Genomic DNA, 23,160 nt, shown 5'->3' on the forward strand with positions numbered 1-23,160 from the left:
ACCACCATTCATCTAAAGATACAAAACATTTAGAGCATTTCTAGTATCCCAAGAGGTTCCCTTGCGCAGCTCAACCGCAGTCCCGGAGGAACCACTGTTATGCTGCTGTGACTTCCAACACCACAGATTAGCTCTGCCTGTTCCTGAACTTCACATAAATGGAATCAAGCAGCATGTTCTCTTGTGCATATATGTACTATTTTGTAGCTTCTTTCACTCCATACAATATCTAATATTCAGGAAACTGAATGTTTTTTGTGTACTATTAGTTCATTCTTTTAAAAAAAATTGATGTGTAATGTTCCATCACGTCAGTATATCAGTTTGTTCATCCATCTCCTACTGACAGGCAGTTTTTGGATTGTTTGTAATCAGTTACAAGTTGATTAATACATTATAAATAACTGTAATATTTATATATTATAAATATTTATATTATTTATAAATAAAGCTACTATTATAAATAAAGCTACTATGAACATTCTTGTAAATGCCTCTTGATAGACATACGTACTCATTTTCCTTGGGTATATGCTTAGTAGTGGTTCTTAAGGTGGGCATACATTTAGTTTTCAGAGACATAACCAAATAGCTTTCCAGTGGATGCCTACCAGCAAGTGTGAGAATTCACTGATTTGGTATCGTCAGTCTTCTTAATTTAGCTGTTTTCGTGTGATGCTTAAGCGGCATCTCACTGCGATTTTAATCTGCACTTCCTTGATTAGTAATGATGTTGAATATTTTTTCATATGCTTATTGGCCATTTGGGTACCCTCACTTCTGAAGTGCCTGTTGTTTTCCCCATTTCAAAAAATTGGGTTGTCTTTTTCTTATTGATTCGAAGGAATTCTTTATATATATACTAGACAAGACAACTGTTGGAAATACTTATTGCAAATACCTTCTCCCAGTCTGTTGTTTGCCTTTTTATTCTCTTAATGGTATCTTCTGATAAGCAGAAATTCCTAATTTTAATGAAGTTTAGTTTATATATTTTTTCTTTTATAGTTAGTGCTTTATGAAATCTTTGCTGGCTACAAGGTAATGAAGTCTTTCTCTTCTCTGTTTTCATCAAGAAGCTTTATTGTTTTACCTTTCACATTTTGGTACATGACCCACCTCAAATTAATCTTCTGTACAATATGAGGTAGGAGTCAAGGTTCACTCTTTGTCCACAGGGGATATCCAAGTACTCCAGTACTACTTAGTAAAAACCCAAAAGCTTCACACACACTGAACTATGGGTGTGTCTTTGCTATAAAGCAGGTGACCATATACACAGGGGCCTATTTCTAATTTCTCAATTGTGTTCCACTGATATATTTAAGTATCTCTGTGCCAATACCACACTGACTTAATCACAGCAAGTCTTGAAATCTAGTAATATAAGCCTTCCAACTGTTTTTTCCTTCCCTCCCCCCCAGATTTTGGGTACTTTCATGTAGATTTTTGAATCAACTTATCAATTTATACACATATATACACGTAATTGCTGGGAGTTTAGGATCAAACTGAATCTATAAATCAGTTTTGAGGAGAACTTACATCTTAACGACACTGACTTTTCCAACCTGATAAACATGATCTATATCACCATTTATTTAGGTTTCTTTCTCTTAGCAGTGTTTTGTAATCAGTATAGAAATCTTGTGCATCTTCCTTTAGATTTACTTCTACATATCTGATTTTTTGATGCTATTGTATATAGTTTTAAAATTCTATTTTCCTATTGTTGAGATCTTGTTTTTATAAGCAGCCCAAAGTATTCAGCTTAGGTCATTTTAGCAGAAATACACCTATGTTTAGGATTTGCTGTGTACAAACCATTTATTCTACACTTACTTTATCATTAAAATTATTTTAAAAGATCTAAGAATGTTTTATTCTCAAATTGCACAGTATATCCCTATGAAAAGCAACACCTATAATATATCAGCTGCCTGATTTTGATTCAGGCTGCTCTTGTCATCAGAATGTCTCACTATAACCAAGACAGGTTTACAAATTACTCCAGATTAAAAAGGCCTAATCTAAGTAGCTCTCAGATTACATTTAAAGTATTACTTACTGGTTCCCCACTCAGATACAAAATTAAATTCCATACTTAGATTTCAAAAATGTCTTTATATCTTCCATAAGGAAAACAAGTGTTCTGATTATCCCTATAACTAGAATGACACTTATGTAAATATCTTATATTGAGATGAACTGGTTAGCATTTTGGAAAAAAAGAATAATTTTCAGGAATTCATTCAGAAAATAATTACTGAGTGTTTACTATGTTTCATATACTGTTTTTGACACTAGGGATACAGCAGAAAATAAGAAAGCTAAGTCTCTGCCTTTGTGGATCTTATAGGCCCATGTCACACAACTGTGAGGATGTTACAATTGTGAGCAAAATGTGATGAAGAAAAGTATATGGTGAAGAGACATCAGTAGTACTAAGAGTGGGGAAGAGTGCTATTTTAAATACAGTAGTAAGGGAAAGACTCACTGAGAAGTTAGTATTTCTAAGTGAGTTTAAGGAGATGAGGAGCAAGCTATGAAGAATTTAGTGGGATGAAGCATTCCAAGCAGACAGAACAGAGAATGCCAAGGCCCTGAGGAGCAAGCTAGCATGTTCAAGGCACTGCATGAAGGCAAGTGAGGCAGGAACAGAATGACCAAAGGAATGCTCTCATGGAGACGACGTTAGAAAAGTAGCAAGGTCATGTAGGACCTTCTACATCGTTATAAATTCTTGTCTCTTACTGTGAGTTACATGTGCTGAGATTTGAACAAATGACAACATCTGACTTTTAACAAGAACTTCATTGGTTGTTGTATTGTGAACAGAATGTAGAGGGACAAAGGAAAGAGTCAAGAAGCTAGTTAGGAGGCTATTGAAGTAATCTAGATAAAAGATAAAGATGGTTTGGATAAGATAGCAGTGGAGATAATGGTAAGCAGTGAAATTCTGGGTATACTTTAAAAACAGAATCAGCTAGGTTTGCTAACAGATTGAATCTGCCCTGAGAGAAAAAGAAAGGTATGAAGGATGGCTCTAAGTTTTTGTCCTAACTACTGGCTTTCCTGTTTCCTGAAATGGGGAAGACTGAGAACAAACTGGAATAACGTTAAGGAGCTTAGTTTTGGCCTGTAGTTTTAGACATTCAAGTGGAGGTGTCAAGTAAACTGGAGTTCAGAGCAAAGGTAATAGGTGATTCAATAAGGAAAGTACAGTGTTCTTGAGATATGGTCCTGGAATAACTTGATATCCATGTGGACAAGAACTCTGATGAATGAACTTTGGTCCCTACCTCACATCACAAAGAAAATTTAACTTGAAATTAATCATAGGCCTAAATGTGAAACCTGAAACTATATACCACCTAGAAGACAACATAGTTAAAGATCTTTGTATATCTGAGAATCAATTATTTAAAGACAAACCATAGAAAACAGAAACAGAACTAATTTTTTTCAAACTTCTTACAAGGATACCTTAAATCTAACAATAGAAATCAAAAGGGAAAATATGAAAAATTTAAGGTAATTTTTAAAAGCTAAGATAAAAAGGCAAAGAGAGAAAATATTTTTAATGTATGGCAGATGGCGTTAAAGACTTTATTGTATAGTCCATGTAAAATTAAAAAAAAAATTCTAACCAAATGAGGAAAATGCCGACAACTTTTACTTTAAAAATAAAACAATAAAAAGATAAAGAAATTTATGTTACAACAGAGAAGTGAATTTTTTTTAAGTAAATTTGTTTTATAAATGTTAATACAGAGGCAATGTTACGTGGCTAAAGAGTGTGAGCTCTGTAGCCAATCTCCCTGAGTTCAAATTCAAGTTCTATGATTTTCAGTAAATCCCTTCTGTTTCTTTTTCTATCAAATGGGTAAATCTCATCTCATAGGGTGGTTGTGAGGATTAAATTGAGTTACTACATGTAAAGTGCTTAGTATAGTGCCTGGCTCTAGTAAACAATCAGTAAAAGTTAAGAGTTATTTCAACTGCCTGATTCTGCTCATAATACAAGTGAAATGAATATTTAGAGATCTTGATTATGACAATACGTATTGGCCCAAATCTTTTCGTGGATTGTTTGGTATTTTGTATCAAAGCCATCAAAAGACTCATTCTCTTACTGACTTAATAATTTCATTGCTAGCAATCTTTCCTATGAAAATTATCTGGAATACAAAAAGGTCTTATTCAGAAAAATCATTACTGACAATAACTAAGCATGGTCAGCAACCTACATATCTAGCAACAGTGGAGTAAGCTGTGATATATCAATTCATCAAAACTTTACAAAACCATTTAAATGGATGGCTATAAAAACTAAGTAGTAATACATTTTTAATATACAATAAGTTTTAAAGATCACTAGTACAGCGTAATTCCAATGCTGTGAAATATTTACAAAGAAGAAAAGCTTGCAAGGAAATATTTCCAAATGTTGACAGTTGGGGGTAGCATCTGATTAAGGTGTATTTTGGGGGTATCTATCCTGATTTATTGATTTATCTTTTTTATTCTTATTGCAGTACCATAATATTTAACTGAAATTTTAGTATAATTTTCAAATATGGAAAGGTAACTAATCTCTAAAGGAGCTCTTTTTTTCTTCAGTGGAATACTGCCTAACTGGCTTGGCTGGTGACAGAAAAAAGTGAACTATGAGAAGTGTCAAGGGAATACAGCTGTGCTGAGCCTTCCATTTGCGTGCTTACTTCATCACATCCCATGAAGATCATCTGTTCTACTATACCCACACCTGGCACACAGTAATCATTTGATAAATATTTGATGTACGTCTCTGGCAACTTGGCCTACTGTGTAATATAATGATTGTAAACTTTTACTTAAAATCCAGTTGTGAATATATGTATCTCAAAGGAAACTCTTAACAGGCAACATTTTCTCCTAATACTGAAAAAAATTAGTTTTGGGACATGTCAAATAAACCTAAGCCATTCATGTACATTTCTAAAAGTTTATTTGGGGATAAAACTCAGGAACATTTAGACACTAAGTATAGAAGCAATTTAAGTGTGTACTTATTATAACTATATTTCATCAAACCTAAGATGTCCTCAATTATAACATGATGACATTGAATATTTTTTTTCAAATCTAAGGACCAGAGACGTTAAGATACAAAAAAAACAAAAAAGAACTGGTATCTTAGAAACTGTAACAAAAACTTACTAACTACATAGCAGTGATGCAACTCCATGGACTGCATGTGGGAGGTTCAGGGCATGAATATCAATCCACGTATCTAGTCTTATCAAAACGACCTTTGCACTATGCTCTGGCTTGGTTAGTATAAAGATATCTATAAACTAACATTGTAAAACAGTATAACATTAAACAGCTTGCATGTTATAATGAGTAGGATAAAGTGAGAAGCAGATGTTTAAGATATAAAAATGTGACAGTATATATTTTTAGCATATGTGATTCTTATTTAAATGCAAGTTTATAAAAAAATTAATTGTACAATTTATAAATTTCATTCACTTAAAATGAAGAGATGAACACATCAAAAATAAAACAAAACAAAAATCTGTTTTATGCCCTCTCAAAATGTGCAAATTCTACTCTGAAAAACAAAACATGATATTTTTTATGTCCTCTCCATAAAAACACAAATGATACTCTGAATTTGAGTTACCACTACATGGTATATATATTGCTACAAAGAAACATAAAACCTCACCTCAGAGCTATTGATGGCCAAAGCCTGAAGTAGCAGTTTAGTGGCATCAAGATGAAGGCCATAGTGAATCAGAAGGTTGGCCAGGTTCACAAGAGGAACGTCCTGGTATTGAAGTGGAGCCAAATTCAAAGCCCTCTGAAGACAAGCGATAGCAAAAGTGCTATTTCCTACTGCTCTCCAGTAGAGCCCAGCTTCATTGAGTATCAGCCAGACAGGTGCATTAGGCTGAAAAATCCCCAAATACTTCAGTGAATACAAGAATACAGTACTCTTTCTAAAAAGGATGCTTAATACATGCATTTTTAAGATTTTAATTACAATTACTACATATTTAAATTTCAGACATCTGAAATAGGCCACTCACCTTGTTAATAGCATGAAATAAGAAAGATCCAATTTCTTCTTCTGGGATAGTATAGTTATTAATACGGGAAAGCAAAATCTGAAAACATCAAAAGGAAGACTGAATCAATTGAAAATAACAGGGAAAACATTGGACAAGAATTTTTATAGACAGCAGTCTTTACTTGAGCTCCTTGGGAAGAGCTAATTTGAAAAAGATATTTATAATTATACACATAACATGAGGTCATGGACATACCAACAGGTGTTAGCCTGCTCACATGTAGTTTCCTTCAACAAAAAACAGTTAAAAGACATATACCCCACATACATATTAAGGCAATGTATCATTTCCCCATCAAAGTCAACCTAAGTGTCCAAAACCAAATGAATTAATTATTCAGATGACAAAGCATGCGATACCTGATACAATTAAAATCTGCTATCCTTCCTATCTGGAAAAGCACCAGATCTTCAATTAATCTACTTTATATTCTTGTAGCACTTACATAACTGTGAGCAACTCTAAGGTAGGGATCATGGTCTGTTTATCTTTGTATTCCTAGCACACCTAACAGTGCCTGGCACATAATGTTTTTTGCCTCAGTAAATGTTTGTTGAACGTAAGTAGTAACTGCTCAAAGTTTTAAAATTAAATTTAAAAAAAAAAGGTCATTGTGATGGTCTGTTTTCTCTGCAAAAAGGAATTCTTTCATTTGTATCTATGGAACACTGTCTAATATACGATTTATACTCAGTAATAAAACATTCCTAGTTATACATAACTAACAGAAACTAAAGAAAATAGCATAACAGAACATACTTATAATGTCTGCACAGTGGTTATCAAATTCATACAAATTTCTGAGGACCTCATATGAACCCAAAGCAGGGTTGATAAAGCCAAGGAAAGAGAATCTTGAAACTTTCAAAGTATACAAACTTCCGGAGGCTTGGAAGAGGCAAGCTAAATGGCAGTGGTTGGAACGGCTTCCATTAGGTAAACAGAGTTCTGTGTCACTCATCTTTGTAGCCCTCTTAGAGAAACAGTGCTTAGGCGGTCTACGTAAACAGCAACCCTGAAAAACACTTTCCCGGCATTCCTTCAATAGCATGACGGACTTCTTAATTATTTCACCAATTCTTTAACTCTATGCTTCAGTTTTATAAACTCAAAGCTCAACAACTGCCTTCTATCAAATTTTTGCTCCACCTACGAGGCTTGTGAAGTCACCCAGAATGGACGGCAATAAACACCAGCCTAAACGAGCCTTACTTTTCGTGCATGGTCATCTGGCATTTTGGCTTTCAGATCCATGCGGACCTCTAATTCTTTGACTAAGTAGGACAGAGTCTGGCTTTTTCTGAAGTCAGTTATGGAACAGTCAGGGGTTTGGGCCTCTTCTTCTGAAGAATAATCATCACTGTTGAGTTCGTGGATCCTGGCACAAGAAAAAGGAACAAGATTCATATTTTCAAAGTTTGGGTGACTTCAAAATAAAGACTTAACCTTTCAAGTCCAAGGCTGGTGCTCTCAAAGAACCGCCAGATGACAATCATGCAGAAACAAGTGCTTTGCCAAATCCATCAGCACTTGCCTGAGTCCTTTGTTTTCCGGAGGCAGAAAATACGTTGGCAGTTCCCCACCAACAGGGACTCTTGGATAGCTTTCTGCACAATCTGCTCTTTTAGGCCACAGAATATGCTGTTTGTCCTAATAAAGAAAGAAAATTTCTTTGGATTCAATATTTCAAATTGCTAAATGAGTTTCTAAAAGAACATAAATATACTAGGGTAACATAACAGAATGACAATTTAGTATTTTAAGACAGACACTGTGATAGACTCTATAATATTCTTTCTACTGCAGATTATTAGTTTAAGTCAGAAATTCTACCTGCTTTACCACACACTGATGCAGGGTTGGGCAAGCCTAAGTCAGTTAAGCCAGTAAGACACAGGGAGAGGCCTGCCTGGGGCGTCTGGGAAAGAAAAGCCAGTCTTAGTCGCTTGTGCCACATAGGAACAAAAATCACGTTGCTCCAGCTGCTGCTGGCTGTCACCCCATGACCAAGAGGAAGACAAGCTTTAGGATGGAACCAGTACAGTGGATGGCAAATTGAAGAAAAGGAAAGAAATGAGTCACTGGTGGCACTACTGGGCCACTGAATCAACCAAAGCCGAAGTTTGCTCTATCTCTGGACTTCCTGTAATATGAGGTAAATTTTCTTTTGTTTAAGCCAATTTGAGGGAGAGTCTGTGACTTATACCTGTAAGCATACATACACTTATAAAACTGGCCCAGAAAACTATTTTTCCCTGAAGTAAGACCTTTTCTTTGCCAAGTTTAACAATTGTTATTTTGGCTGTAAAATTTCATTTTTCTAAATATAAATAACATACCAGAGGCTCACTAAACTTTTATCCTGAAGCTTTCAAACTTGGGAATTTATATTACACACAATTAAATCTAAGTGGCTGTATTAACTCTCTTAGAATAAAAACTCAATTAAATTCTGAAAATTTAATAATAAAAAATATGTGGTTTCTGTCCTCATATCTTAGTATCCCCACTGGCTAACATACAATTATTTCTTAGCCAGCTTAGAATTACGTATTTATTTACTTGTTTGTTGTCTGTATCTTTTGCTAGAATGGGAGCTCCAGCAGAGCAAGCAGCTTATGTACTATATTCACAGGATCAGCCTGGTACACAGGTAGGGAGTGCAGTAAGAGAATGCTGATGAGAAGCGAAGCATATACAAGCGCACACTTAGGTCAAGTTCAGAAACTTGTAAGAGTTGGTAACTGTGCTCAGAGCTTTGAATTAAAATCAGGGTGTCTGTCTGGCCCACTTGACGGGTAAGAACTCAAGGCAGACCCTGTGTCTTACTTATCTACCACCTAGCAGAATGCCCTCCATTTAATACAAGTTTAATAGTGTTTGCTGAAGTGATTGGGGCCATTTTAATCACAGGTCGAGGGCCACTGCTTTAAGGAATCTTGTCTGTTTGAGAAAACTCCTTCATCATCCTCGACTAACTTACCCTGTATGCATCAGAGTTCCTGCCCCAGATCCAGAGAATAGAATGGGCTACAGGAGAAGACTTGACCAAATCACTGACATCACTCTGATTTGCTTGAACATCAAAGTTCACAGACATCATACTGGAGGTTGATGAATCCTCGCCAAACTAAAAATGGAAAGAAAAGTTCAATCAAATTGAAAGCAGAAAAGGAGTTGTGACTAAAATTTAACACAATCCAAAACCGTTAAGTGAATACTCAAATTGAGTAGAAAATCAGAAAGTAGGTCAGTAAAAAAGCAATCAGATCTTTTAATTTTCAGAACAATATCCCATCAGTATTCTCTCACAGATAATGCACAGCTGGCAACTTTCAATCAACTATGCCACTGATATGAGAAAAACCGCACGGATTGTTTCCTGTCCCTCTACTTCCTTTTTAGGGTTTAGTCTCTTTTAGGTTTAATGATTAGCTGGTTAGAGGTTTGGTTCATAATTCCCCTCTCCTACCCAGCTTAAAATGATCACTTCTCTATAAAATTAGTGTGCTTAACGGTTCTTAAGGGTTTAATATACCTATCATTTAAGTATTATAGACTATTGTACAATCAATTCCAAATATGTGTAGCCTTCCTCTAAACCACGGTACAATAATATTTGATATTCTCACAAGATACCATAGTTACTGTGTACTTCTGAAACTTTGTTAGATAAGAGAATGGAACTAGAGTGGGATGGAGTAGGAAAGACATGAGGAAAGTGAATGAATATGAGGAATTTATAGCTCCATGCCTTTATGAACAAGAGTAGATTCTTTCACTATATAGTGGTGATGAAATTTATGGATATTTAATACTGGAAGCTAGTGGTACAGGACAGTCTTCCAAAATGGTCTGTCTTGAGACCATCATGATAGCTAAAAGTTACACTGGGTCTCAGTCTATTCCATTTCTAAATGTTCCCCTTTTCCCCTTAAAATGCTTGGATTTAAGATAGGGAACTAAAGTCCCAGAGCATGTAAGTCTGTTCTTCCTTTGGAAAACCAAACATGGGATATTGCTAGAAGCTGGTTCACAAAAATCATAGGAAACTTTTGGTTTCTATTACTACTTCTCCTCCTAAATGGACTCTTAATTTTTGCTTCTCATTCTTTCCCAATGTAGTCTGGGTTTTTCCAGATTAAAGAGTTTTAATTTTTCACGCTTTGTCCTCCTACAGAAGCTGTCCTAATCTCTTAATTATTATAACTGCGTATCCCTGGAAATTTCTATATCTATGATTAAGGATATGATAACTTTTCCGTAGGACAGGATAAATGTTACTTTATTTCCGATATCCTTTTGGAAGACAATTGGATCTCTGGTTGTGCTTACTGTCTGTATCAGCATTAGTTACATGCTATTTAGTATCATTATATTTATGTATTATTTCTTTCCAACGAGATAGGCTAGGATTTTACATTGTGTGTTTGAGTGTCAGGTATATGCGTATGTATATGCACATGTACTCATGTGGATGTACACAGAGACAGACAGAGAGAGAAAAACATGCAACTAACAATGGTGGTTAGTAAACATCTGCTGCTGATAATGATCATTTTGGTTGAAGCAACATAACTGGACTGATGACTGCAGGAAAGAGCATGATTACTCTTGCAAATTTTAAATTATAGGTCTTATTCAAATAAGTTAAAAGGGGAGATAAAGGCTTTGAGTTATAGACCAATTCTAGCTCTCATGGTAAAGAAGAAAAGAATCAAACACACATGAATAGGCAAATATGGCTAGTCCATAAATGTCATTCATGGAGTAACTGAGTACTGTCTATAAAACCTGACTTCGTAAACATAACAGATACTCAAAACCTTAAAAGATAGTCACACATTTTAGAGATCAAATATATAAGGGATTAAGGTGGGGGAAACGGTATTACTCTTAGATATGCAAAAGTTGGTAAGAACTAGAGAGAAAAAGACCTGAACATAGTCCACATTTTCAAAGATATCACCACGATGGTAGCGCACAGGTTGGTCCCACTGGCAATGCAAACTATGCTGCTGGTTGACCAAACGACATATCTGATGATTTCCTGGAGTAAGAAAGGAAATTAAAATCAGTGCAAAAGACCAGCAACGCAAACATGATTTTCTTAGTCTAAGTCATGTAGTATCAACCCTGTATTCTCCAGAGCCTGGCAGAGTACTTACAGAGGAGGTACTTATCCAGGGGAACATTCATTAATGGTTAATTAAATTAAATGATTCTAAAGAAGCTTCAGTTTCTCCACCTATAAAACAAAGGGGCTCCACTAAATAATCACTGAGGTATCTTCTGGCAAGAATATTCTATGACTGTAAATCTACTGATCAAATTGTTTTCAAGAGACTTTGGCCATCTCTCTGGAGAGAATTTGCTTTTATACTTCATAACACTGTTTTAAACTTATATATAAGAGCTCTGGTTGCATTTCAGTACAGACTGAGCAGTAAATAACCCCAAGGACTTAACATACTCTTTACACTCAAAATATCAAAGAAAACTTGTTAGGTGGATTGTAAAATGGATTGTAAATGGTCACAGTTAAGGTTCAAATGTTAAAAGGCTATACAGGTGTACCAATATATTTATCAAGGGAGAAGGATGTAACATAGGGGATTCTATTCATTTATTCTTTGCGGTCAAGTTGTCAGATCTGTTCCTGCAGGGTTTATTCGGAAATGAAGCATTCTGGATATAACCAAATCACTGATAAGCTGTCAATGCAAGTTCCTTTAGACCAGTGGTTCTATTTTTGAGTCACAGACTGTAAGAGATTTTAATGAGCTATATACCCTCTTTCCCCTCTCAAAAATTGTGCACATACACAATACTGTGTATAATTTGGGGGATAATTTAAAGAACACCCTGAAAGTAATTCATTGATTATCTTCCTGCTTAAGACAAATTCTAGCCTAAAATCTTACTTCTAAAATAAAACATTTGTTTTTAACAAAACAAGAAAAAAAGAATATTTAGTCTTATTGCCAGTGTTGGCTGAGAAGTGTGGATGCTTTGCTTCTAGGGTGTGTCTGGCTTCTGCTAAATTGCTGTAGGGCCACTGCATTTTCAGACAAGCAGCAACAGGCATCAAATGGGAGCTTGTTAGAAAAAGAGACCCTCAGGCCCCATCTCAGACCTACCGGATCAGAATTTGCATTTTAACAAGATCTCCAGGAGACTGATATGCATATTAAAGTTGGAGAAGCGTCAATGTAGGCCACAGAGGGCAAACAACTGTTAAGACACCCAGGGTAACAAAAGGTTTGGTTTTTACTTTAAAATGGGAATTTAAAAAAAGTCAGAAAGACCAAGCCAGCTCCCCAGGTCTGCTGGTGTACCTGCTGTGATGATTTCACTTTGTGGCTGAGGGAAGTCATAAGCACAACTTCATATTGCTTTACGGCTACACGAAATTATGAAAGTAAAGCACATTAGAGCTCAATTTCCTAACCTGTCTTCAGTTTCTCGGAATCAGGACTTACCTAACTGTGCCTCTTTTGCCATCTGTGTCTCATGGATGATGTTTCTTAAGATTTGCTCCTCCTGAATCAGCTTGTGTTTTTCTAGGATCTCCTGCTGTCTCAGGTAGTGGTCATGTTGCTTTTGATATTCTTTCAACTCATTCAGTGTTCGCTGGAGGGATCTTAACATTTTTTAATACCAAGAAAAAGTTAGAGCTTTAAAATTGTGAATTTTTAAACCCACTTAAATGCAAAGATTTTCTGGTTTTCAGCAAAAATTGCTAGATTTTTTTTTCCTTTTAACATACATACAACCACTATATCTCAAAGTTCAAGAATAATGGGGCTAAATAAATGCCATTGTTTTATTAAAACTGGGGAGCAAAAAAGATGGATGTAAAATTCTTCCCATAATTACAACAGTTAATGGCATTAAATGATGTGTTGGACTTTTCAGGTGCCAAAAATATCAAAAATGACACATATCAATATACTATAAAGCTTTGCACATTTAACAACTCTTATTTCCTTCCAAATATTGTGTTAGTTTCACATTCAAAGCCTTTCTAGAATCTTCCTTTTCACCTTTTCCTTTGATTCTACCCAAAGATAAGGTGAAGAGAAAGGGCCACAATACCTTGCTCTTCTACTCTAGCTCCTTGATTTACAGATTTGGGGGAAAACCACAGAAACTTTGCTCAGGAATATTCCCTACCACCTGGTATCAATAAATCAACTGGCTGATTATATTTAGTCACAAAAATCTTATTGCCTATTGCACTGCTAACATATGGAGATTTAGAAGCTGTAACAGATTGTATTAAAAGTGTATAATACTAGAAGAAGCTCAGCCAGGGCAAGGTCTGATCAGGTATAACAGAAGTCAGGCATTAACAACCTGGCATTCTTTCCTTTTCACTATATTAGGCTTTTAAACAGATTGGAAAATGGGCAAATACAAAAGTTTAATGAAATCCAAATCTCAATTTAATCCTCTAATGATCAAAGCAGACTCAAAACATTAAGGTTAATTCTGTAAGAGACGAACAGTTCACTTCTGAGTTATATGAAGTTTCTTTACTGGTCCTGTTATTTATAGAATACAATACAGTATATTTTCTTAATTAAGTATACTGCAAAGACCAAATACAATAGAATTCTATTACTGTACAATGTACAAAAATCTAGTTAAAATGTAGGCCAAATAATCGCTCAATATCACTTAACCAACCTAACAATAGCCCAACTATTGTTAGGAGCCAAAGGGGAGAAAGATGAAATATACCATGTGCAAGTGATTTTACTGGCTGTGTATTCTACGGAAATAAAAATGTAATCAATGGAATTACTGAGTATCCAGCAGCATCCCCTCCTCCATCTGACTTCATATAAATGACTGATGGTCAAAATTGTAAAGATCTAAATGACAGTATTTACTGCTTACATTCTCTACTTCCTGGAATTCTTTACATAGCCACTGAATTGTGCTAAACCTCCTGGATTTGGAGAAAAAGGACAAGACTAGCAGCAGTGAGGAGGTGTTTTTCTTAATTCTAATGAACAAATTAACACTGATTATCACCCTACACAGGTCTAACCTAAGGTTCTATGGTGCTGGTGCTTAAGTGAAATTTTTTTCTCTCAGTTACCTATGTTGAGCTTCCAATTTCTGCTCAAGTTTTTGCTGACACAGGACAGCATGCTTCCTCTTTATAGCTTGCTCAAACCCAGGTTTAGCTTGCAAAGCATGGTCATAACAAAGCACTGAGTGGTTATATTCCCCAAGCATCTGAAGAGACAAAAACACACACACACATACACAAACACAGGGGGAAAAATGTTAGCCTGGTTCCATATGTCCAAATTCCCTAATGATTTATGAGATCTGACCAAATCTCACTCTACAGTGCACACTACTTTGGTCAGGGGCCAAATCTCCGTAACATGAAGCAACCTCTAGAGGATGGCTCAGTTGGAAGTACTGCTATCTTCAGAGGTGTACTATGCAGACATTTAATATTCCCATTAATTTAATTCTCCTTTTTTGTCAGAAGCTAGGACACTTATGATTCATTATTGTGATGAAGTTTTTTTCCCCTAATTTCTTCATTTCTATTCCCCTTACCCTTGTTTGGACCAAAAGAAGGGAAAAGTGTATTTTTTATGAAGGAAGCAAGGAAAGGAGAGAAGAAGGGAGGGAGTGAGAGGGAGAGGGAGAGAAGGAGGAAGGAAGAAGAAAATAGCAACTGATTTGGTTCATGTAAACAAAAAGTTGTATTTACTGCATATATATTTCCTAAAGTGTAATAGCTGGTGAAGAAGTCACTGTCATCCAGAGCTGCGTGGACCACGACAGCAGCATCAGCAGAGAAGTGTGCTCTGTGCAGAACATTTGCCAAGTTGACCAGGGCAATGTCTTTGTTGTGCCTAAAGAGAAGGGGAGACGTAATTAGATGTTAGGAAAGAAGCATGTGCTCCACAATTACGTATAACTACCTGACAAGGGAAAATTACATTCAAAGTTACTGAGCTTAGGAAAATAACTTTGAATTTACTTAATAGATGGCGAAACTAATTTAAGAAAATCCTAATGTTTCATTTTACATAATTGATGGTGCTTACTCAATCTGATAGCTACAAATTTTGCCACAAAGATAAGGTCTGGCAGACATTTTATGAAATGTATTTAGGGCTTATATTTACTTTGAGAAAAATTTAATTTATGATATTTTCTCCAGTCCAGGTTCTTACTTTCAAGTCTCAAGTGATTCAGAGGGTATCTACATTACACATTTTTTCTTAATGGAAATCATAGGTATATTATGCTATTATCACTTTGAACTCCTTGATTTGGGGGACAGGACTAATTTCTTTGAACAGGGATGGAGGCGAATGTAAGGACAACACAATGCTTCTTCTTCTTGTTTTCTTATGTATTGTTTCTTTAACAGTCCTGAGTTATGTGGGAAATTAGGAGGTCCAGAAGGGGAGGAATCTTACCTGGAAGAGAAGTGAAGGGCTCGCATGGCACATTCCACTACTTGATACGGCTCATTCTTTATTCTCCAGTAAAATGAAGCCATGTTATATAGAACCCACGAGGAAGAGTTCTAGAAATTAAACAAATAAAATGACAATCAAACATAACTCAAGACAGTTTCTTCAACTCATTATGTTCAAAATGAGCACCTTTATGACTCTGTCTCATTTGAAATTTAAGATGAAGAAGATCAAGATTTATTATAGTAGTGATAAAGCAGAGGACAAAGTACAAATAAACTACATCTGTCAAAAGAGCTTTCTGATCATCGGTTGAGCAGGTATGTTGAGGCATGATCTAAACCTAGAGATCATCTGACCACAGGCTATCATTTCAGGGGGGAAATAAAGCCAAGAAGCCCACCAAGTGGCCACAACTTGTTGGGCCCCATTTCAGGACTTCAGAAGTTAGTATGTTAACTACTTAGAAATGCTAGCTGTTCTAACATAAAATTTCTGAAATTAACATATCGCAAAGTTTCCTATCTAATACCTGAATGAAAGTACATACATAAGTAAGCAAATGAAAGGCTTATGGTTCTATGAAAGATGAATTTTTGTCTTTTTCTCATGTGTGTTCAGAAACTAAGTCATTAGTATATAGTAATTAAGTGTATTTGGTCAAGTTAAACATAAGTTCAGATAGGTCTGCTCTTTTTGTGGGTTGGATTTTTGGTCCCCAAACAAATATGGAATTTCAGCCACACAGAAGTCAAAACGCTAAACTGAATCAGGTCAAAAACTCAATGTAAGTAAGTTTAAATCAAAGAAGAGAAATTTCAAATTTAGCATGGAAAAAAGTCATAAAGCTTAAAATAAAAATGGGAAAAAATATGACAGCCAACATTTAATGTCTTTAATATAGAGATAGTTCACGAAAAATCTAAACAGAATGACAAAAAGTCAAGAGAATATTGGCCAAAAACATGGACAATTCAAAAATATGAAACAATGTCTACTTAGCAGGTGAAAAGATGTAAAACTTAACAAAAAAAAGAATTAAAAGATACAATTTTTCCTTTTATAAATTGGCAAAGATTAAAAAGAATGTCAGTATTCACCATTGGCTACACTGTATATTAACTTCAGATATTAACTGAAGCAATGTTAGATTAGTACAGCTTTTCCGGGGGACAGTCTGACAACATGTATGTAAAAAGCCTTAAAAATGATTACCCTTTGACCCCCTTAAAATTTCACTATTAAAAATGTATCCTATGAGAATTAAGTTTTAACTATCAAGATACATAAAAATAAAATTCCCAAAGACTGTATTATAAAATAGTAATTATCTCAGACTTTTAAAAATTATAATTATTACTTTCCCTTTTAAAGGTTTTTATATAGTCTGATTTTTTTACAAGGACCAATTATTTTAAAAATAGTTATTTTTAAGATTAAAACTAAGTATAATTCTGCATTAATCATCCTTAAGTATTCTATCTTCAAGGAAAGAATATGATTTTTGAGTGATGCAATGAACGATTTTAGCACTAAGTATAGCTGGTTAAGGAATTCTATATTCTTTCACAACTGACTTATGACTTAGGTTTCAGTCTCCTTTTTAATAGCCTATTGAGTAAGTTTTCTTTTAAGTCAACAAATGCTTTTTTATGTCTATTTTTCAGGTAACTGTGAATTGGGACAAATCAACTAAGAATTCCACATGAACTACTAAAAACATCATGATAGGCAGAATATATATCATGGTATATTGGAAGAGAAAAAAAATTTTTAAGAAAAATCTGTAAGATTTCACATAAAAATCTCCTCCCAAATCTATAACTGTTTGAATGTCAGTATTAATAATTTTCTTTCTCTTTTGAACATTTGAAAACTTTTTTTTCCTTAGCTCTTAGGATATCACATAGTTCTGGACACCCTTTTTGGTCCCTTTTGCTGGCCCTTCCCCCTCTGCCTGATAGATAATGTAGAAGGAGCCAGGACTCCCACCGGCCCCTTCTCAAACATCACTCTTCTCCAGATGACCTTATCCAGTCCCATGGCTATAAATACTCTCTATTTAACAATTATTCTCTATCTTTACACCCAGCTCTGACCTCCACTGGACTTTTAGACTCATATAGGTCAAATATGACATGACCTAAGCAGAACTCTATCTTCTCTCTCCCACTCCAACCTTGCTCCTCCTCCAAGTTGCTCAAACCAAAAGTTAAAGAATCATCCTTGACTCCTCTTCTCCCATTCCCCATATCTAACTAATCAGCTTTGAAACTTCTAAACATTTCCTGAAATAGTTTAGGTCCCTTCATTTCCACTGCTAACCATTCCAGTCCAAACCATCTTCATTTCTTCCTTGAGTTACTGCATTAGCTTTCCATCTGGTCTATTACCAGTTTTGGCCTCCTTAAGCCATTTCTCCACACAAGTTTGAGAGTATACTTTTAAAAATATTAGTTAAATTATATCACTCCTTTGCTCCAGTTTTTCAGCACACTTGGAGTAAAATTCAGAGTCCTAACCTTGGCTTTCAGAGCCCTATACAGTCCGGCCCTGGCCTACTTCTTTGGTTTCATTCCCTATCATCCTCCCCTTTGCTCACCAGCCTCCAGTCATACTGACCTGAGTTTAATCACATGCCACCTGTTACATACTGAATGTCTATGTTTCTCACCATTCATATTTCCTCAATGTGACTATATTTGCAGATAGGGCCTCTGAGGAGGTGATAAAGGTTAAATGAGATCATAAGGGTGAGGCCTAATCCAATAGGGCCAGTCCCCTTATAAGAAGAGGAAGAAATACCAGATCTCTCTCTCCCTCTCTCCACCTTCCTCCCTGTGTACAGAGAAGAAGCCATGGGGAAGACACAAGAAGGTGGCCATTTACAAGCAAGGAAGAGAGTCCTCACCAGGATCTGAATCAGCCAGCATCATGATCTTAAACATCCCAGCCTCCAGAGCTGTGAGGAATAGATTCCTGTTGTTTAAACCACTTGGTCTGTGGTATTTTGTGATGGCAGCTTGAGCTGGCTAACATACCACCAAGCCCATGAAGGCTCCAGGGCCTTTGCCTCAGCCTAGAATGCTCTTGCTTGATCTTAGACTTTTGGTTCCTTCTTGTCATTCAGGTATCAACATAAATTTCACCTTTCCTGAGAGGATAACCCCAACTGCTCAATCTAAAGTAGCCACCCAATTATCCTCTATTTTAAGTTTCTATAGAGCACTTACCACTATGATCTACTTTCAACTAACCATCCTCTGAAGGATATTTTAAATCCTAGGCCAGTTTTCCCTTATTACTCATCAATTCTGAGGATGCAATACTTTACATTACCTTCAGAAAAACAAGATGAAGAAGACAATTTAGCTACAAAAATGATCCTATATATTATAAAGTATCTGAATAAACATAAATATATAATGCATTTGGAGAAACTGTATATAAATGTTACAATTACACATTTTACTTAATGCCATTATAATATTGCTTAAAAACTAGCCTGCATTTTATGAATTTCCTCAGACGTAGAACAGAGCAAAAACAGTTTTCTAAATTCCCACATGTTATCCTTAATGATACACTTAAATTCCCAGGTCCTGTTATATAATTCCCCATTTCATTTTTTAAAAGTCCATGTTCTGTTAAAAGAAAACTGCATGAAGATTTTTTTATTGGTGGTGATTCTTTTTCCTTTTCAGAGAACAGTGATAATCTGTGTATTTATTATGTGCAGATATGTCAAATGCGCTGTCAAATTTTCTTCCACACTCAAAATACATCATTGAACCCATAAGCCCTGTTGCATACATTAGTTTATAATTTGTTTTTTCATGAATTAGTTTAAATAAAACTTTTTGGCATCTCTTCCTGGTAAAGGGGATTGGATTATCAATGCTTCTCTCTAACTTTGAACTATAGTTTATATTAATGTAATCATGATTTAAAATCACTCTCTAGACAAAAACAAACGAGGTAAATATTTTCTGCGAGAAAAACATCTTCTGTTCAGAGTCTCCCAGCTCTTTAATTCCCTGAGGACTTACCTTCTGTAGGCCTTCGTGAATAAGGTGACCTATGTCATCTATACTCCTTCCTAATCGTTTAGATAAATATGTGAAGATTGGATCTTCTTTAGGTAGTAGAGGTGCAGAGAGATTAACTCTCTCTTGTACACCCTGAAGAGAAGAAGAAAAAATTTTTAAAAAAAGAAAAAAAAGATTATAAGACATAAGTAATTTGATAACTTATAGCATTCATTTTGAAGGAATTTTAAGAAATAGGAGCTGTTTGGAAGGAGAGAAGAAAGAAAAAGTATGTGTCAGAGGTTAAATTATACAGCTCAAGTGGTAGAGCACATGCTTAGCATGCAGGAGGTTCTGGGTTCAATCCTCAGTACTTTCTCTAAAAATAAATAAATGAATAACGCTAATACCTCCTCTCTCAAAAAAAAAAAAAAAAAAAAGAGAGAGATTAAATTAAAGAAAAAAATGAAAACAAAGGAACAAAAAACCCTAAAGTGCTCTACTTACCCGCAAGTGCTGAAAAGCATGTATACTATATGGAAGTTCTAGAATTTTAGTACAATCAGGTTGCTCAGGGTCTGGAGGAACAGGGGATTCTGTGTCTATATAATCTTCAGGGCTAAAATCAAGAGGTAAGAAATAATGAATGAATGAAAAGTGAAGACATGTCAAATTTCTCCCTGACTGAATCGTATTTTTAAAGCGTCTCACTTTACAACCAACTAGTAGTCAGCATGCATATCTTTTTCATAGGGCTGTTGTCAGAACAAAATATTTTGGGAGTTCAACTTAAAAAAGATAAATTAAAAGTCAGAAAATAGTAGGTAAGTCACAGACTGTTGAGACTGGACTTTTCAAAAGCTAAACAGCTTTGTAAAAAATGTTAAACCAATTTACATGCCTATAGACAGTCTTTCCACATTTTTACCTGTTATTAATTTTTAAATATTTTTTCCTATTTGATAGATGAAAACTAAATGTTTTAGTATGCATTGACTTAATCATTACTAAGAAATATTTTTTCCACATTTTTTTTTACCATAAATTGTTCAATTTTCTACCATGGTGTTAAATATTTTTCATTGATTTGTAAGAATCTGACACGATATATTTGGAATTTTCATATTTCATATTTCCAGTAAACTCATCAGTGACTGAAGCGCATTCTCATAGAGAAATAACTTCTCATTGATTTAAGAAAGGTCTGTTCAGGAAGATGTAATTTTATTTTTGGAAGAGAATTTCTTTACCTGATGTCTTTGCTCTCCAAGGTTATGTATGTGCCATCATACAGGTCCAGGTCCCCTAAGGGCACTTTGGCTTTGATGCAGTCTGGATCCTCTTTATTATGTCTCTGTTCCAGTCCTGTGTCTCTGTCCTCATTCTCTTCTATGTGAATTTTTTGAGCAACCAATTGCTTCTGTTGAGAAGAATATAAGAACACGATGGATTTTTCTAATATTTCAATCTAGATAACACGTAACAGAAAGGAGAATTTGACATGTCGAACAAGTCACAGAATTCTGAATATGCCCTCAGTTAACTTAGCTGACATACGTGAGCTTCCCTAAACAGATGTTCATACACAGAAAGTTACAGAACATGACATTTATAATATTGGCACATGAGCACCTAATACGATCTCTGACTGCCTATTAAGCTACAGCTATAAACTTAACTTTCCTGGCACAGAATGGCTCAACAATTAAAACTATTCTGAACTGTCCAAACGTCGTTATTTTAGTCCTTCAATATATCCAGCACATTGATAGCGCTACCTGGAGTAACTTCCCCTAACGCCCTTGTTCCAGGCGAATTCCTGGCACTCACATTGTTTTTCCAAACGTTCAGAGGAATTACGCAACAGCCACGTTTCCACCACCCGTAACTATCATAACATTTTACCATACTCACTTCAGATTTTTCTAAATGAAAAACAGGAGTTGAAGTTCCTTTTAACTGCTTTTGAAATCCCTCCCTCTCTTCCAAAAGTTACCACTATCCTGAATTTTATACATTATTTTATGTATATTTTTATAAAATATTACTATGTTGCCCTTACTCTCTTATTACTTTATATATATCTATAGCTATATCTCCAAAATAACATACAGCATTCCTTTGCAACTTTTAAAGTTTTATATAAATACTATCAGACTATGTGTCAATACACAACTTTCTTTTTTTGAACTTAATATTATATTTTTAAGATTTACCTACATTGGTTGGTATTGCTCTAAATTTTTCATTTTTATGGATATTTAAAAATGTATTTATCTATTTTCCTGTCTTTGAATCTGTTTCTGTTTTATAAATATGTTCATTTGTGTGGGTTTTTTTTTTTTTTAAGATTCCACATAAAAGTGATACCATATGGTATTTTTCTTTCTCTCTGGCTTACTTCACTTAGAATGACATTCTCCAGGTCCATCCATGTTGCTGCAAATGGCATTATGTTATTCTTTTTTATGGTTGAGTAGTATTCCATTTTGTGTGTGTGTGTGTGTGTGTGTGTGTGTGTGTGTGTGTGTGTGTGTGTGCGCGCGCGCGCGCGCGCGCATCAAACTACATTCCCACCAGCAGCATAGGAGGGTTCCCTTTTCTCCACACTCTCTCCAGCATTTATCGTTTGTGGACTTTTGAATAATGGCCATTCTGACTGGTGTGAGGTGACACCTCACTGTAGTTTTGATTTGCATTTCTCTGATAATCAGCAATGTTGAGCATTTTTTCATGTGCTTATTGGCCATTCGTATGTCTTCACTGGAGAACTGCTTGTTTAGGTCTTCTGCCCATTTTTGGATTGGGTTGGTTGGTTGTTTTTTGTTGTTATTAAGTTACATGAGCTGTTTATATATTCTGGAAATTAAGCCCTTGTCAGTTGCATCATTTGCAAATATTTTTTTTCCCATACATAGGTTACCTTCTTGTTTTGTTTATAGTTTCCTTTGCTGTGCAAAGCTTGTAAGTTTAATTAGGTCCCATTTGTTTATTTTTGCTTTTATTTCTATTGCCTGGGTAGACTGCCCCAGGAGAACACTGCTAAGATTTATGTCAGAGAGTGTTTTGCCTATGTTTTCTTCTAGGGGGTGTATAGTGCCTTGTCTTATGTTTAAGTCTTTAAACCATTTTGAGTTTATTTTTGTGCATGGTGTGAGGGAGTGCTGTAACTTCACTGATTTACATGGGGTTGTCTTCTATATTTTATAATATTTTTGTTTGATTTATCAGTTTATGACAAAGATCTGTTAAAATCACCTACTCTGATTATGGGTTTTTCATGTAATGCTGTCAGTTTTTGCTGTTTGGAAATTAATATACACACACTCATGAGACAAGTATGTAATATATCCTTCTGGTGGATTGATAATATGGAGGCTCTCTCTTTATCTCTATTAATGATCTTAAATTCTTATTTTGTCTGAGGCAAGTTTACCATCCTTTACCACCCTAAAATCTAAAATTCTGAAAACCCTGTTTATTCTTAAGTTTTGTACCAACATTCATGTGGTGGCAAAACCTGATGGAAAGCCATTTTACAGTCTTTAT

At 35.2% G+C, this 23,160-nt stretch overlaps 1 protein-coding gene across 5 annotated transcripts in view; it reads right to left on the reverse strand.

Moving 5' to 3' along the window:
* Positions 1–23,160, reverse strand: part of TTC17 (tetratricopeptide repeat domain 17) — a 102,187-nt gene that overhangs the window by 55,287 nt on the left and 23,740 nt on the right. For all 5 annotated transcript variants that reach the window (XM_010964656.3, XM_045523971.2, XM_045523972.2 and 2 more), the window contains exons 3-15: positions 20,862–21,031; positions 20,119–20,230; positions 19,633–19,764; positions 15,584–15,693; positions 14,866–15,010; positions 14,233–14,372; positions 12,605–12,765; positions 11,060–11,172; positions 9,106–9,252; positions 7,657–7,772; positions 7,335–7,500; positions 6,081–6,158; positions 5,717–5,941 (exon numbers count right to left, since the gene is read on the reverse strand). In XM_010964656.3, coding sequence (XP_010962958.2) covers positions 5,717–5,941; positions 6,081–6,158; positions 7,335–7,500; positions 7,657–7,772; positions 9,106–9,252; positions 11,060–11,172; positions 12,605–12,765; positions 14,233–14,372; positions 14,866–15,010; positions 15,584–15,693; positions 19,633–19,764; positions 20,119–20,230; positions 20,862–21,031 — 1,815 coding nt within the window. The remainder of the gene's footprint in view (positions 1–5,716; positions 5,942–6,080; positions 6,159–7,334; positions 7,501–7,656; positions 7,773–9,105; positions 9,253–11,059; positions 11,173–12,604; positions 12,766–14,232; positions 14,373–14,865; positions 15,011–15,583; positions 15,694–19,632; positions 19,765–20,118; positions 20,231–20,861; positions 21,032–23,160) is intronic.

This window comes from Camelus bactrianus, chromosome 10 (genome assembly GCF_048773025.1).
Source record: "Camelus bactrianus isolate YW-2024 breed Bactrian camel chromosome 10, ASM4877302v1, whole genome shotgun sequence".
In the NCBI taxonomy this organism is placed as follows: domain Eukaryota; kingdom Metazoa; phylum Chordata; class Mammalia; order Artiodactyla; family Camelidae; genus Camelus; species Camelus bactrianus.